The sequence below is a fragment of the Rana temporaria genome, chromosome 9, assembly GCF_905171775.1.
Source record: "Rana temporaria chromosome 9, aRanTem1.1, whole genome shotgun sequence".
Taxonomy (NCBI): Eukaryota; Metazoa; Chordata; class Amphibia; order Anura; family Ranidae; genus Rana; species Rana temporaria.
Genome location: NC_053497.1, coordinates 40,859,503 through 40,875,015, shown reverse-complemented (window position 1 = coordinate 40,875,015; position 15,513 = coordinate 40,859,503). Strand labels below are relative to the sequence as shown.

The following is a 15,513-nucleotide window of genomic DNA, read 5'->3' as shown; positions in this document are numbered from 1 at the left end:
CTAGAAATCTGTAACGAATCTGCTATTTAAGTGTGTATGGGTTAGGTCTTTGTACAGCTCAGTAGCAGGCGGTTCTGTAGAGATATAGGGGTTGATTTACTAAAACTGGAGAGTGCAAAAACTGGTGCAGCTGTGCATAGAAACCAATCAGCTTCCAGGTTTTATTGTCAAAGCTTAAAGCGGTGGTTCCCCCTTAAAAACAACTTTTTTTTATTCCACTGCCCCCCCACATTCCATCACGATTAAGGCTCTTATTATTTTTTTCCTGCTGTACATACCTTAGTACAGCATATTCACCCGTGCATCCGGGTTGCGAGTCCCGCGGGAGTGGGCGTTCCTCACATGCTGTTGATTGACGTTTTGCCCAAAAACGAGCTCCCCCCTGTCGCGTAAGCCGCGTCACGGTTGGCGAAAGGAGCCGAACGGCGAGTCGGCGCTATACTGCGCATGCGCATCGCCGTTCGGCTCCTTTCGCCAATCGTCACGCGGCTTACGCGACGGGGGGAGAGCTCGTTTTTGGGCAAAACGTCAATCAACAGCATGTGAGGAACGCCCACTCCCGCGGGACTCGCAACCCGGATGCACGGGTGAATATGCTGTACTAAGGTATGTACAGCAGGAAAAAAATAATAAGAGCCTTAATCGTGATGGAATGTGGGGGGGCAGTGGAATAAAAAAAAGTTGTTTTTAAGGGGGAACCACCGCTTTAATAGAACAAGCTGAAGTTAGAAGCTGATTGACTACCATGGACAGCTGCATCAGATTCTGAATCCTCCAGTGTCAGTAAATCTCCCCCATAGTCAGTCAGTGTGTGGTTCAACCTTGCAGCTTTAATTTAAAACTAAAACAAAAGTTTTCAAATTGCTTTTGAAAATCATCCATCTATTCATAAGATGTGTAAAATGAAAAAAAAAACCTTTACAATCACTTAAATGGCCCAGTAGTCTTTAATTTATGAAATCGTTACTTACTGTGTTTTGCTGGCTCCTTCAAATGTCCTCCATGAACTCCCAAACTTTTCCACCCAACTTCCATTTATTTGAAACAAGCAGTGCACGTTAGTTGCGATCATGTTCACTGCTCTGTACACATTCCTACATACTGTGGGACCCTCTAACAGGAAGTTGGATCACAGCAGCAAAAAAGGAATTTGGAGATTTGGAGGCGGATGAGAGCAATAAAAAGGACTTTTCTGAGTTAGGAATACATACTTGGATCTTGTTTTTGTAGCCATAAATATTGAGCAACTTACCTTTGTTATCTTATTCGCAAACCCTAATCAGTTGGGCATTGTTGGCTATGCTGTACTCTCTGTGTTACGAATAAAGATTATAGTAAAAAAAAGAATACATACTTGAATAGAATATATTTTTTTAAACCACAGTTTAGTGTCACTTTTAAGACACCCAAGCCTCTGAAGCTTCTTCCTAAATCTCATTTAATTTGCTCCCTCCTTATCGATGGCATGCCCTGGAATGTTGTTTCTATCCTGTGTGATCTAAACACTCTCTGTTCGCTGCTTGGTGTTTCGATCCTGGTTCCAATGTCAGCTCGCACCTAAGCAGTGTAATTCCAGCTGACTAAGATAACACAGGGATGTGTTGAGTGTTGAAAAAAAAACAGCATCTCTTTAATGATGGACTTCACCTGGCTCTGCAAAAATAAAAGTGGGCATCTACAGTACTTGTACCTTATGAGTATTATTTTTGGATAGCCAGGTGAAATTCCTCTTCAAAGAGCCGCTGTCACCCTGCCTATGTGGGGAAAAGACCCCCTTACCCCCTTATGCTCACCCTACACCACTACCCTTTGCGCTTTTTTATTCTGCAGTTGGCATTAAAGCAAGTTGTGTTGATGACCATGGGGAGTGATGACATTACTTCACCGAATGATTGCTGCCCTGTCACAGGGGAGGAGGTCACAGGCCCCTTCATACCCAGATATGCCAGGCCTTGTGACAGTATCGGTATGGCTGTTTAGAAGGAAGGGGCTGATAAGGTGAGTATAAGGAGAATGGGGTTGGCTTTCCACTTGTCAATTTGCCCTGCATGGACAATATGCTCAAAGGATCCAAGCACTATGTATGGAGGCTGATATTGCTGACCTCTTCTGGTTCAGTGGCTGCCATTCCAATCCAATAGCTTTGGTACTATCAAAGATTTGCTTTGACATTGACTCAAGGAATTGAAGCCAGACACATGGAGGCCAACTAGCATTGCCAAAAGGAGGTCAGCGGTGACAGCCTTCACGTTTCTCCACGATTTCTGAATTAGCAGGAAGATCAATGGTTCTGTTGCCTTTTATTAAAAGGCATTTAAAAAATATTTTTTTTCCATGTCATGTTTAGGTTGATTGAACCCCTGTTCTAAATCTATATTAGAGTCACCTCCTTGCTGAAAAATATTTTTGCATTTATTTGCTTATTCTCCCAAACATTTAAAAAACATTTTTTTTGGAGAATAGGCAAATAAATGCAGATGAGGTTTTTTCAGCAAGGAGGGGACTCTAATGTAGATATAACAGGGGTTCAATCAACTTAAAGTGGATGTAAACCCATTTTTTTTTTTTTTTGATGTCACAATGTACAGTATAAGATTTCCTATCATCTGTGCCCAGTCTTGCCACACAGAGTTAATCCAGCTCTGAGCAATCCTCTTTTATTGTTCAGTGAAATAAAACAGACTAACAAAGAAAAACCTTAGTCCGTTCCGCCTCCTTGCTGTGAGTGACAAGTTATTTACATATCTCATGCACTAGCTTCAGACAGGCATTATTTTTTTAATTTCCACCCCCAATCCTTTTCTGAAGTCATGTGGTTACTTTTCTGGATTTTGACTGGATGTTAGGGATCATAGCAGAATTTAGTGTAAGGAATACACAAGAGAAAATGCATGTTGACAGGGGAGTGTAGAAGTGGGCGGGGAGTCTAATGACATCACGACTCCACCCACAGAGCTCCAGACAGCAGATCCACCCACAGAATCTGCAGTTTTTCAGGTCTCATAACAGACAGAGGGGAGACATTTGACAGGCAAGGATACATGCAGGAGGCATCTATATCCGTATAGATCAGCACTATGGCAGTAGTTTAGAAAGGGTGAGAGTGGGTTTACATCCACTTTAAACAAAATATGGAAAAAAAAATACTTTTGCAGAGAGGGGCATATTAGCTATATGGAACTCCGTATCTGGATACTGCATAGTATTAGTAAAGGGTCAGTCCAACCAAAAGTGACATCTTAGTAATAAGTAGAACCTGTTGGGCTGAGCTAGCCTCTGGCTTTGAATATGGTTCTGATATTACAATAGTGCAATCTCCTTGCAATAATTTCCAAGTGTTTCTATTCAGCTGAGACTTTTTTGAACAAGAAACCTGAGGCAGTGGCCACGACCCAAACGTAAACTGCAATGTAGTTAAGGAATAAAAGATATAGAAAAGCGGATGTCAGGGGACACATGTCTGCTGACACTGACCATCCTATTTGATCCTGTCTGCCAAAAACAGATGGATGGTGGTCCTATTCCCCATCTGTCTGGCAGATCGGATTGGCATTTGATGGAAATGGACAGGTGGTCCATTTCCATCTGATTGCCCCACAGAGGAGAGCGGGACTGTGTCCATGTCCACTCTGCATAGCCTAGTGGACACGGACCTGTCACCTGCTTGCTCAGCAGGGATCAGTGGAGAGATCTTCTGCTGAGCAAGCAGATCCCAATTAGCGGAGGTGCCCGTGTAAAAGGGGCCTAAGGACACTACGCTAAACTGGTCTTGTTCAGTATATGCAGTGGTATAGCCACTAGGTGGAGCTGTGCCTTTGACTTTGCCCAGTGTCCTGCTTCCAGAGACAGGAGCATATACCCAGATGTAGAAGTCTGTGTCCTTCAAAGAATGCTAGGGGAAAATATTACTGTAATATGATGTACAAATATCTGAATGCTGTCAGAGTTAGAAAAAAATATTTGCTTTGACTAATTTTTGAAATTTTGCTTCTCCTGGCTTATTTTATGGATTAACTTTAACCAGAAAAAAATGTATTCCTTATGAAATGTAATCAATATGGCCCGCCCTGTGCTCAGTTTCATGTGCCTCCCACACTGCATTACTTCCTTGCCTTGGAGACTGCGTCAGCATTTTCTGAGCTTGCAGTTATTTCTCTGTAGCGCCTTTGTACTTTTCAGTACAGGTGCTATGTCAAATTTAGTTGGGGGATGAGAGAGCTACCTTGCTCTCATTCATGTTGATCTATTAAATTGGGTTTCTGTCAGCCCTGGGCTGTCCGGTGGTGTCAGGCCTCGTACACACGACCGAGTTTCTCGGCAAAAACCAGCAAGAAGCTGGGTTTTCTTTTTTGTCGAGGAAACCGGTCGTGTGTACACTTTTAGACGAGGAAACCGTTGAGGATCTCGTCGGGCAAAAAATAAAGCATGTCTTCTTTTTCCTCGACGGGAATGGGAAAATTTGGCTCGCCGAGATCCTTGGCGGCTTCACAAGGAACTCGACGAGCAAAACAATGTGTTTCGCCGGTCGTGTTCCTCGGACGTGTGTACGAGGCTTCAGAGTGTGTTCCAAAGATACCTTCCCATCTTTTGATAGCAGATGGCGCCAGAGGGGCCCAGGCGGAGCGCTTTTCTCCAGCAGCCAATTAGAGGAGTGTTTCCCTCGCAGGGCATGCTGGGGAAGGGTATTTCTGTGACGGGTGCCATTTTGTGGGGTTTCTTCGCCCGTTCCTGGTTCCTGGTGTGGCACCCACCTTTAGGTTGTGCGCACATCACGGGCCCCGGCGAGATGGCCTACCAGGCCGGGGTGCACGTGCTATGCGGAGTTTCTGACTCTGGGCCCTCATGCCAAGGGGCCCCAGTGGCTTACTGGGTCCCCCATCTCCTATTGAGAAGATCCCAAGCGAGTTGTGCTGTTCGGTGTGGAGTCGGTCTGAGGTTAACCCGGAGGCAGGTGATCCAACAGGGCTTAGACAATCCATCGGGGATCTGGGTGACCGGTTGTATGCTGCAAACTGTCAGTCGGTGACCCCAAGCTAACGAGTCTACATGAGGAAGATTTAGGCGAATTGTGTTCACTGGGAGGATCCGCTCTAATATCCATGTTTCTGAGTACTAGGCCTGTGGCAGAGGTCTCATTACTAATCTTAAACTTTCTAGAGCCAAGTAGGTGGCAGAGACTTGTTCCTTCCCAGAAGTTCTAAGTGACACTCTGGCTGCCAGGTCTGTGAGAGGGACCTGTCCAGGGGCACTATACCCATTCCGGCTGGAGTGGCGACGAAGCAAGAGCTATTATCCTGAAGCAGGACTGCTTCGCTTATCTAGAGGCCTGAATCTGCAAGTTCTCTCCTTTCACCAATCTATTCTATCTACCTTGAGTTGACTGTTTGGTCATGTTGGACCAGTAATAAAAGCACAGAAAACGTCACCCTGTTGTCTGGACATTTCGTAATTTGCTCTCATCACCATCCTATCCATCATCGTCATCCCTAGACACATCACAGAGGTAACATAATCATGCCGTCCCAAATCTAACCAGCGGCTCCTCTGGGGGTAGCGCTACATCTCTAATATATGGTCCAAGTCGTGCCTTCTTTCATGTCTAAACTCTGCCTGAACTCTGCTTTTGAAACAAATGTATCTCCCAGAGTGTCTGAGCCATATAGCCTTTAAGTTTGCATCAACAAATCCCAGGAGGGGACTGGCAAACACTGAAGGTCTCACGTCTGTCTGCTCCCTCATCAGCCATTGTAGACACATTTACTGTCAGCTGCTGGATACGGAATGATGGGACTTTATTATAAAGGATTACAGAGAATTACACATTGCACAATTTAAAAATAAGCTTTCCAAATTTCCAGTGAATATACATGTGGACCTTTTTTGCACAATGCCCAGAGTTCTTCCACAGGGAACTGGCTGGAGTATGAGATGCATCAGGACACTTTCGATTTTTTCACATCTGAATAAAGTAAAATGAAGAAAAAAAAAAAAGTAGATTTCCATTGAACCCCCAATCTTTATCTTTGTTGTTTTCTGGGTAACCAGCAGACAGGAGGGTTCTAGTCATGATAATGAGAAGTCTGGCTGTCCAATCCAACATTTGGTCCTCTAGGTGGGGGCTCTATTGGACAGATAGGCAATCAGGGCCACCACAGCACCCACATAGGTGCAAATGCCCAGGAAGATCGAGAGAACCGCCAACAAGAATGTCTGTCGGGAGGCCACGATGGCCCCATGGTAGTCACCTTGAGCTGAAGCTTTGTTGGTCTGTAGAGAAGGGAAAAACTGGTTACAATAATAGAATTAAACTGACCTTTCCTTAAATCATAGTTAAAGTGTTATTAAACCCAGGACCTGCATTCACTATATCTGGTCTCCCACGGTATGCAGAACATGGAAATCCAATTATTTTAGTAAATATAAACTGCTAAATACTGTTCCTTTTCTCATCAGCAGTATATAGTAGTTTTGTGACTTTATCACTGTATGTTAAAGCTAGTAGGAGAAGTTTTAATTCTGCCCTCACTGTCCCTTTGGGATTAATAAATGATTCTGTGTATTCTGTATTAAAACTTCAGGGCTCCTGACCCTCTATCTGGACAGTGCTGATTGGCCCTGTGCTGATCACATGCATTCTCCCAAGAACATAAAAAGAACTCTCTAGCACTACACACCAAACTGAGCATGTGCAGCCTGACTCCTTCCATTTATAATATTCGGAGAGGAGTTGGAGATACTGGAAGAAGGGGAGGATCAGAGAAGAAAATATCAAACACATTAACCCCTTAGGTCCCACAGTGAGTATAACAAGCATGCTTTACTGCATATGCAGACTGATTTTACTGTTGTAGGTTTAGTACCACTTTAAAGTTTAGGAATCAAATATGCAATTAGACATTTTACCGACAACCAGGGCTACTGATAAGGCAGTACAGCCAGCCCTCCGGTACCGGGCCCAAGCTCCATCAGTTAAAAAAAAAAGAAAAAAAAATGCTTCACTGCTACAGCAGAAATGATATGCTTCATGTGCGTGTAAAGGCAGGTGTCCCAATACTTTTGGTAAAACAGCGTATATCAATACAAAGATGCTTATACTGGACTACAAGGTAATATTATTAGAAGGGCACCCCGCTAAGGGGAGTACCTCTCACTTCCTTCTTCCCTGACACCCATTCAAGAAACAGAGGTGTGATTGTCACCCTATCAAGAAGTCACAGACGACAATGAAAAGTATTGTGAGACATGTTAACACTTCCCCACTTTACTACAAATGTATTTCTGTTTTTGATTTCTACCTAAAACTGAAATATTGGATTCAAGTGGACTGATCATTCAAATCACATTCACCCCCCCCCCCCCACTCCCCCCAGGAATATACAGAGTGTTCCAGTTTTAGCCTCTACACTGCCTTCCATCAGCAGACCTGGTATAGGCAATGCCTGCGGCAATGTCAGACGCCACTTACCTTTTGTGACAGGAAGAAGGCAGCAATGCCCAGGGGCCAGAAACAGCAGAGCATAGAGAATACGGCTAGGCCCAAGTAATCCTGGGGGAAGAGCAGGGAAAAGTGACTCTCACTGTCGGTGTCGCTTTCGCTGGAGGAATCATTCTAGAAAAGAGAAATAAAACTCATTAGTGGAAACAGCAAAACACAAACATCCACAATGCATACTCAAGCAGGCTTTTCCATCGAGGATGTGCAAAGATCAGAGATGTTCTGCAAAGCGTAAAAACACAAAAGAACCAATCAGGATTTTTTTTTCCGGTTCTTTTGGCTGTGAACACAGGCCAGGTGACATAGGGCGTCCCTGCCCCTAGTTGAGATAGGGTCCTTGTTCCCAGGGGAGATGGGTGTCCCTGTCCCCAGGGGAGATAGGGTCCTTGTTCCCAGGGGAGATGGGTGTCCCTGTCCCCAGGGGAGATAGGGTCCTTGTTCCCAGGGGAGATGGGTGTCCCTGTCCCCAGGGGAGATAGGGTCCTTGTTCCCAGGGGAGATGGGTGTCCCTGTCCCCAGGGGAGATAGGGTCCTTGTTCCCAGGGGAGATGGGTGTATCTGTCCCCAGGGGAGATAGGGTCCTTGTTCCCAGGGGAGATGGGTGTATCTGTCCCCAGGGGAGATAGGGTCCTTGTTCCCAGGGGAGATGGGTGTCCCTGTCCCCAGGGGAGATAGGGTCCTTGTTCCCAGGGGAGATGGGTGTCCCTGTCCCCAGGAGAGAAGGGGTCCCTGTCCCCAGGGGAGATAGGATTTTTGTCCCCAGGGGAGATGGGTGTATCTGTCCCCAGGAGAGAAGGGGTCCCTGTCCCCAGGGGAGATAGGATCCTTGTCCCCAGGGGAGATGGGTGTATCTGTCCCCAGGAGAGAAGGGGTCCCTGTCCCCAGGGGAGATGGGTGTCCCTGTCCCCAGGGGAGATAGGATCCTTGTCCCCAGGGGAGATAGGATCCTTGTCCCCAGGGGAGATAGGATCCTTGTCCCCAGGGGAGAAGGGATCCTTGTCCCCAGGGGAGAAAGGATCCTTGTCCCCAGGGGAGAAAGGATCCTTGTCCCCAGGGGAGATGGGTGTATCTGTCCCCAGGAGAGAAGGGGTCCCTGTCCCAAAAGGGCACCCTGACTGGTCTGCGGCTAGGCAGCCCCATACATAACAAACTGCGATGCCTATTTTTTTCTCATTTTAACACATCAACTTCAGGGACAACATGTTTACTTGCTGCCTAATATATACCACTGACTTTTAGATGCCATTGTAATGAGATAATCAATGTTATTGATTATCTTGTTACAATAGCAATGGCATTGATTATGGGTCTAGGATTACTACCTGTAATCCTAGACTCTGATTTGTCCTTTTAGCCCCAAATCCAATCACTATCCAAATCATCCAGACTTTACCTCCGAAACATCTCCAAAATACGCCCCTTTCTAACCATTGAGACCACTAAGCAACTTATTCACTCCATTGTTCGCTCTCGCCTTGACTATTGTAACTCCCTCCTCATTGGCCTACCTCTCCACAAGCTATCCTCTCTTCAGTCTATCATGAATTCCGCTGCCAGACTCATCCACCTTACCAACTGTTCAGTGTCCGGCACTCATCTCTACCATTCCCCTCACTGACTTCCACTCACCCAACAAATAAAATTCAAAACACCAACTATAACATACAAAGCCATTCACAATTCTGCCCTGAGCTACATCACCAATCTCATCTCCAAATATCACCTAAACCGTCCTCTCTGCTCCTCCCAAGACCTTCTTCTCTATAGCTTCCTTGTCTCCTCCTCCCATGTTCATCTCCAGGACTTCTCCAAAGCCTCTCCCATGCTCTGGAACACGCTACCCCATTCTGTCCGGCTATCTCCTACTCTGTCCACTTCTAGCCGATCCCTGAACACTCATCTCTACAGGGTGGCCTATCTTGCCTCCAGCTAACAACCAAATCTTCTACTCCCGTCATCAGTTCATCCCTCACCTGTTTGTTTCACCAGTCTCTCCCTCTTAGATTGTAAGCTCACAGGAGCAGGGCTCCTCTGATCCTCTTGTTTTGAATTGTACTGTTGGTTTAGTGCAGGGGTGTCAAGCTCGATTTAGATTAGATGTCCAGCGTATCCCCTCCCCTTACATTAGATGTCAAGAGCCACCCCACCATCAGAAGTTGAGTCCCCCACTCTCCCTTTCATCACAGTGCACCCCCTTTCCTTATGCTGCTGCTGGGAAGAAGCTGGATGCATTGCTTGAAAGCAGAAAGTAAGAGTCTAGAGGAGGGCTGGAGCTCTCCTGCAGCTGCAGGAGAACTGCCAGGGCCACATGAAATGGCCTGGAGGGCCGGATTCAGCCTGCTGGCCTTGTGTTTGACACCTATGGCAGTGGCGTCACTAGGCAGGTGCGGGGGGTGCGGGCCGCACCCGAGTGACACCCGCCAGAGGGGTGACACCCATGGGTAGCGGCACCACTAACACTGAGGGGTGTCTGTACTGAGGTGGGGTTGTCTGTACTGATGGGGGGGGTCTGCACTGAGGTGGGGGTGTCTGTACTGTTGGGAGGGGTCTGCTCTGAGGTGGGGGGTCTGCACTGATGGAGGGTCTGCATTGAGGTGGGGGTGTCTGTACTGAGGGGGGAGGTTAATACTGAGGGAGGGGGTCTATATTGATGGGGGGGTCTGTACTTAGTAGGGGGGGGTTTGTACTGAGGGAGGGGGATCTATACTGTGGGAGGGGGTCTGTAGTTAGTGGAGGGGGGTCAATAGTTGGTGGGGGGTGACACCATTTTTTTTTCGCACCGGGTGACACCAACCCTTGTGACGCCATTCACCTATGGTTTAGTGTCTCCCTACATTGTAAAGCGCTGTGCAAACTGTTATATAATGGCGCTATATAAATCCTGTATAATAATAATATTAATAATATTTATATAACCTGTCAGGGATCTTAATGTTTTGGCTGATCGATGTTTAGTACTTTATGACATATCATACTTTAGCTGTACTATCCTAATATTCACAATCACAATGCTGGAGAAATCCCATCACATTTTTACATCAAAACATATGCTACACTATGAATATATTGACTTTGACATCCTAATACCTATCACAGTGTCATATTATTGAATACGCTGTCACAACACTACTAGTGATATCACAATACTTACTATGGAGTCATATATTAAATGAGAGATCATAATCTAGGCTGACATAAGAATCCTGGCAGGTATATTGTAAAAGTCAGTGGGATCACAATGTATGACAAAAATATTGAATGGAAAAAATTGTTAAAGCACAAATGCTACAACTTTATTGAAAATTCTCGAAATCTATCAGTTTGCTTCCTTTTCAAGGCGGTGTCAGGAAAATCCAGCGGAAGTGAATTATCCCCACAAATGGTTCCATTTGTAATAAATATGACTGAAATGTGTGCAGACATCTTTATCTGTATATGGTTTCCCATCCAGGTCTTGTATAGTATAGTGTTCAGAGTGGGGTGACCTGATGTCACTGGTTTCCTAGGGCATTCCACAATTTTGGGGGGCTGTTCTGGGGGAAAAACATCCCTGATTTCCTCTCAGCTTCAGTAATGGCGTCCCCTGCCTGGGTGTCTGCAGTGTAATCCATCTTATCAACATTTCTATGATTGGCCTGGAGCAGGAAAGAGGGGAGGGGTGTGTCTGCTCCTGGCCGTTTCCGATGATGTCACATGCCAATATCATGTGGTTTTCCTCCTCCCAGATAGCAAGCAATTGTGCTGCAAGTTTGAAAATGACAGCATTGCATAATGATCAATTTACTTTGCAAACATTCTGCAAGTCTACTGCGTATTTTGGTTCAGTTATGTTGTGTAATAGTCATTCCACCACAGGGGGTCACTGTGGCTGAATTTTCATGCTGTAGATTTATAGAGCTCTTGCTGTAGACTCACCACTGCAACTTTGCTCTTGCTAGAGACTCGCCACGCAAATTTGCTACAAATTGGAAAAAAAGTGTCAACTAGAAGTTGTGCTTCAAGTTCTCTGCAAGTGTACAACTTGCCAGTGAAAATGTGCGGCAAGTTAACAGATTTACAATTATTATTATTATTATTATTATACAGGATTTATATAGCGCCAACAGTTCAACACTTCCACACATTTGTGGCAAGTTATCCTTGCTATCTGGGCTCTCTCAGCTTGTGCAGACTTTGTTGCGGGAGGTGAAGATGTAGATAATTTGCCACCTTGCTCTTGCATGTTATGATGACCTTCAGTGCGCTCCTGGTCCTACATTTTTGGCTAGAGCAAATTAGGCTCAGGTGTTATTACATCATACCCCTTTAAGCCCCTCGAACTGTCAGCACAAATTGGCGACACCCAACATTGGGTGTGGCGTGCTTTGCATGCCGCTATTATCCCCACCCCCTGCTCCACCCCTGCCCCACCTCCAACATAAGTGGGTATTGTCAATATGGTGCCCCTGGATATAATTTTAAAAAGGTGTTAAGGTGTAATAAGGTGTACAGTCCATTCAGGAAAACAAAAATTATTGATGGGGGGGGGGGGGGGGCAGAATTTAATGGTGTACTGGGGAGCAGGTTGGGGGGGGTGAAGAAGGGCATAAGCTGATTTTTTGGGGGAGAGCCTTTGGAAGAGATCTGTGAGGTCAATGGAGGACATTAGGGTATGTGAGGTGAAGAGTGGAAGAGACAGGGGGCCGGATTCAGATACCTGAGCGTATCTGTCAGGCCGGCGTAACGTATCCTAGATACGTTACGCCGCTGTAACTTTGGGCGCAAGTTCCGTATTCAGAAAGAACTTGCGCCCTAAGTTACAGCGGCGTAACGTATGTGGGCCGGCGTAAGCCTGCCTAATTCAAATGGGGATGTTGGGGGCGTGTTTTATTTAAATTTGGCTTGACCCCCCATATTTTACGTTTTTTTTGAATGGCGCATGCGCCATTCATGAAAACATCCCAGTGTGCATGCTCGAAAATCCGCCGCAAAACGTCATTGCTTTCGACGTGAACGTAAATTACGTCCAGCCGTATTCGCGAACGACTTACGCAAACAACGTAAATATTTCAAAACTCGGCGCAGGACCGACGGCCATACTTAACATAGGATACGCCACACATACCCCTCATATAGCAAGGGTAACTTTACGCCGGAAAAAGCCGAACGCAAACAACGTAAAAAAAAAGCGCCGGGCGGTCGTTCGTTTCTGAATCAACGTAAATAGAAATTTGCATATTCCTCACGTAAACAAACGGAAGCGCCACCTAGCGGCCAGCCTGATAATGCAGCCTAAGATACGACGGTGTAAGACACTTACACCTGTCGGATCTTAGGGATATCTATGCGTAACTGATTCTCTGAATCAGTCGCATAGATACGACCGAGCGCACTCAGAGATACGACGGCGTATCAGGAGATACGCCATCGTATCTCTTTCTGAATCTGGCCCAGGGTCTCTTTGATGGAGAGTACATGGCAGAGTATTGCGTTGACTGCCGTGTACCTTAAAAGGGGAACTAAACTCAGTCAACAATAACTACTGTATATTTTTTCCTTATGCTGCTAACAGTACATAGATAAGAAGGTACACAGATAGCAAGAATAGCTTGCCACAAATGTGTGGAAGTGTTGAATTGTAAATCTGTTTTTCACTGGTAAGTTGTACCCTTGCAGAGGACTTGACACTTTTCCAATTTGTAGCAAATTTGCATGGCAAATCTCTAGCAAGAGCAAAGTTGCAGTGGTGAGTCTACAGCAAGAGCTCTGCAAGTCTACAGCATTAAAATTCAGCCACAGTGACCTCTCTGGTGGGAGGACTATTACACAACATAACTGAACCAAAATGTGCAGCAGACTTGCAATGAGGTCATTTTCAAACTTGCAGCACAATTGCTTGATATCTGTGTATATTATGTTTTTTTGATTCTAACTTTTTTTTCTTTTTACACTTCTTCAGTTGGTTTCTGGCCTAAGCCAAAATGATTTCATACATTACAGGATTCTTCATGGGCATTTTTTTATTAGAAGGAGGGGAGGAGGAGCTTTTTCAGCTAAGCATACCCTCCTGCCTGCAAGGCTGAGCTCAAGACAGATGGATTCCAGGAAGTAAATGTTACATTAATTATCTGCCCCTACTCAAGATGGCCGCTGCTATAAATACTAATGGGGTGTTTTTCAAAGTGATTTCTCAACAAAATAAAGCGTGAAGATGGATGGACTGGTTAGTTTGCTTCAAACATTAAAAATCTATCAAATAGCATTTTCAGTTTCCTGGTGCTCAGATGCAGTGTAGATCCACTTTAGTAGTCCACTGAAATTGCCCTTAATCACTTGCCGACCAGCCTCCATTATTATACTGCAGCAGGTCGGCACGTTCCCACAAATGGCCATAGCCGTATGTCAGCCATTTAAACAGCTGTAGCAGGCGAGTGCGCACTACATGGCAGGGGACTTGGTGCAAGTGACAAGTGACTAGTGTCATTTACACAGTAATCAGTGCATTTTTCTAGCACTGATCGCTGTATGAATGTCAATGGTCCCAAAAAAGTGTCAAAAGTGTGTCTGCCGCAATGTGGCAGTCCCACTAAAAATCACAGATCACCGCCATTACTAGTAAAAAAAATAATAATAAAAATGCCTTCCATTCTTTAAGTGGTTAATATTCCTTTAACAGACCAGTGACCTGCAGTTACAGGTTTAATACACCTCCTGGTAACATTTGGAATTGCAGCTATAAAATACAGCTGAGTCCAGTCTGCAAAGTAACGTTAAATAGTGCCACGGGGTGCCATATGGAGGGGGTTCTATTCAGATAGGAGGCAGATTTTTTTTCTGAAAGGTCCCTTTGAAGCAGAAGAGGTAAGGAGTAATTGCAGAGCTGGGCGTCTATGTGCGCACAGCTCTTTATACCATGTAATGAAGCAATTTTGAAACGTTGTAGCATTGTTATGAACACTACAGCATAATACGGCCAAATGACTTTGTATTCCCTAAATTCTACTTTCCTTCCTTTATTATGATATTACTCTTTTTCTCAATTCGATAAGAGCCATAGAAGCAAGAAAATTACAACTTTTATTATCAAAAGCCCATTTTCATTGAACCCAAATTTATGATTACTTCTTTGTAATTCTATAAAGTGTAACCATACCCCAAAGCCATACAAAGGAAACAATGTTATACAGAGTCCCCCATTTAGACTCCACGGGCCAAATTCTCAAAAAACCTGCCTAACTTAACTTTCAGCAGTTAAGTTACACAGGCGTTAAATTTCTACCTAAGTGCCCGATCCACAAAGCACTTACCTAGAAATTACACGCCGTGTAACCTAAGTGCCTCCGTCGCAAGGCGGTCGTCTGATCGAGGGGGCGATTCCTATTCAAATGAGGCGCGCTCCCGCGCCGGACGTTCGGCGCATGCGTGTGACGTCATTTTTCCCGACGTGCATCGCGCGAACGTACTTTACACCGGGCTTTGTGGATCGCGACGGGACAATAAAGTTGCGTCGGGTAAAAAAAAAAATATGCGCCGGGAAAAAAAATTCGAAATTAAAAAAAAAACGCGGCGATCGAAAAAAAAGGTTTGTTTTTACAAGGTCTAAACAGTTTAGGCCTTGTAAAAGCATCCCTAATTTTACGCATGCAAAACGTAACTTACGCAGAAAACACAAAGCTAAAAAGCTTTGTGGATCTGCCTAAGTACTCATTTGCATACGCAAAGCGGCATTTCGACTCGAAATGCCCCCAGCGGCGGATGCGGTACTGCATCCTAAGATCCGACAGTGTAAGTGTCTTACAGATGTCGGATCTTCTGACTATCTTTGGAAAAATCCTTCTGAGGATCGTTTCCAAAGATAGCCACAGGGATACGCAGGCTGAACAGCAGTTCCGCCTGCGTATCTCCTTTGAAGATTTGGCCCCATGTATTACATTTTTAAGGGAAGCTATAATATATTTTGGGGGCATTTCTTTAAATTTTTTTGTTTATAATTTTTAACCTGTTTAATATCTGTTATTTTACAATATTTATACAGTCTG

General features: G+C 45.0%; 1 protein-coding gene across 1 annotated transcript in view; it reads right to left on the bottom strand.

The window, feature by feature from the left end:
• Positions 1-5,775: 5,775 nt before the first annotated feature.
• Positions 5,776-15,513, bottom strand: part of TMEM91 (transmembrane protein 91) — a 42,093-nt gene continuing 32,355 nt past the window's right edge. Inside the window, exons 2-3 of the mRNA XM_040323261.1 lie at positions 7,466-7,609; positions 5,776-6,267 (exon numbers count right to left, since the gene is read on the bottom strand). Coding sequence (XP_040179195.1) covers positions 6,109-6,267; positions 7,466-7,609 — 303 coding nt within the window. The 3' untranslated portion in view covers positions 5,776-6,108. The remainder of the gene's footprint in view (positions 6,268-7,465; positions 7,610-15,513) is intronic.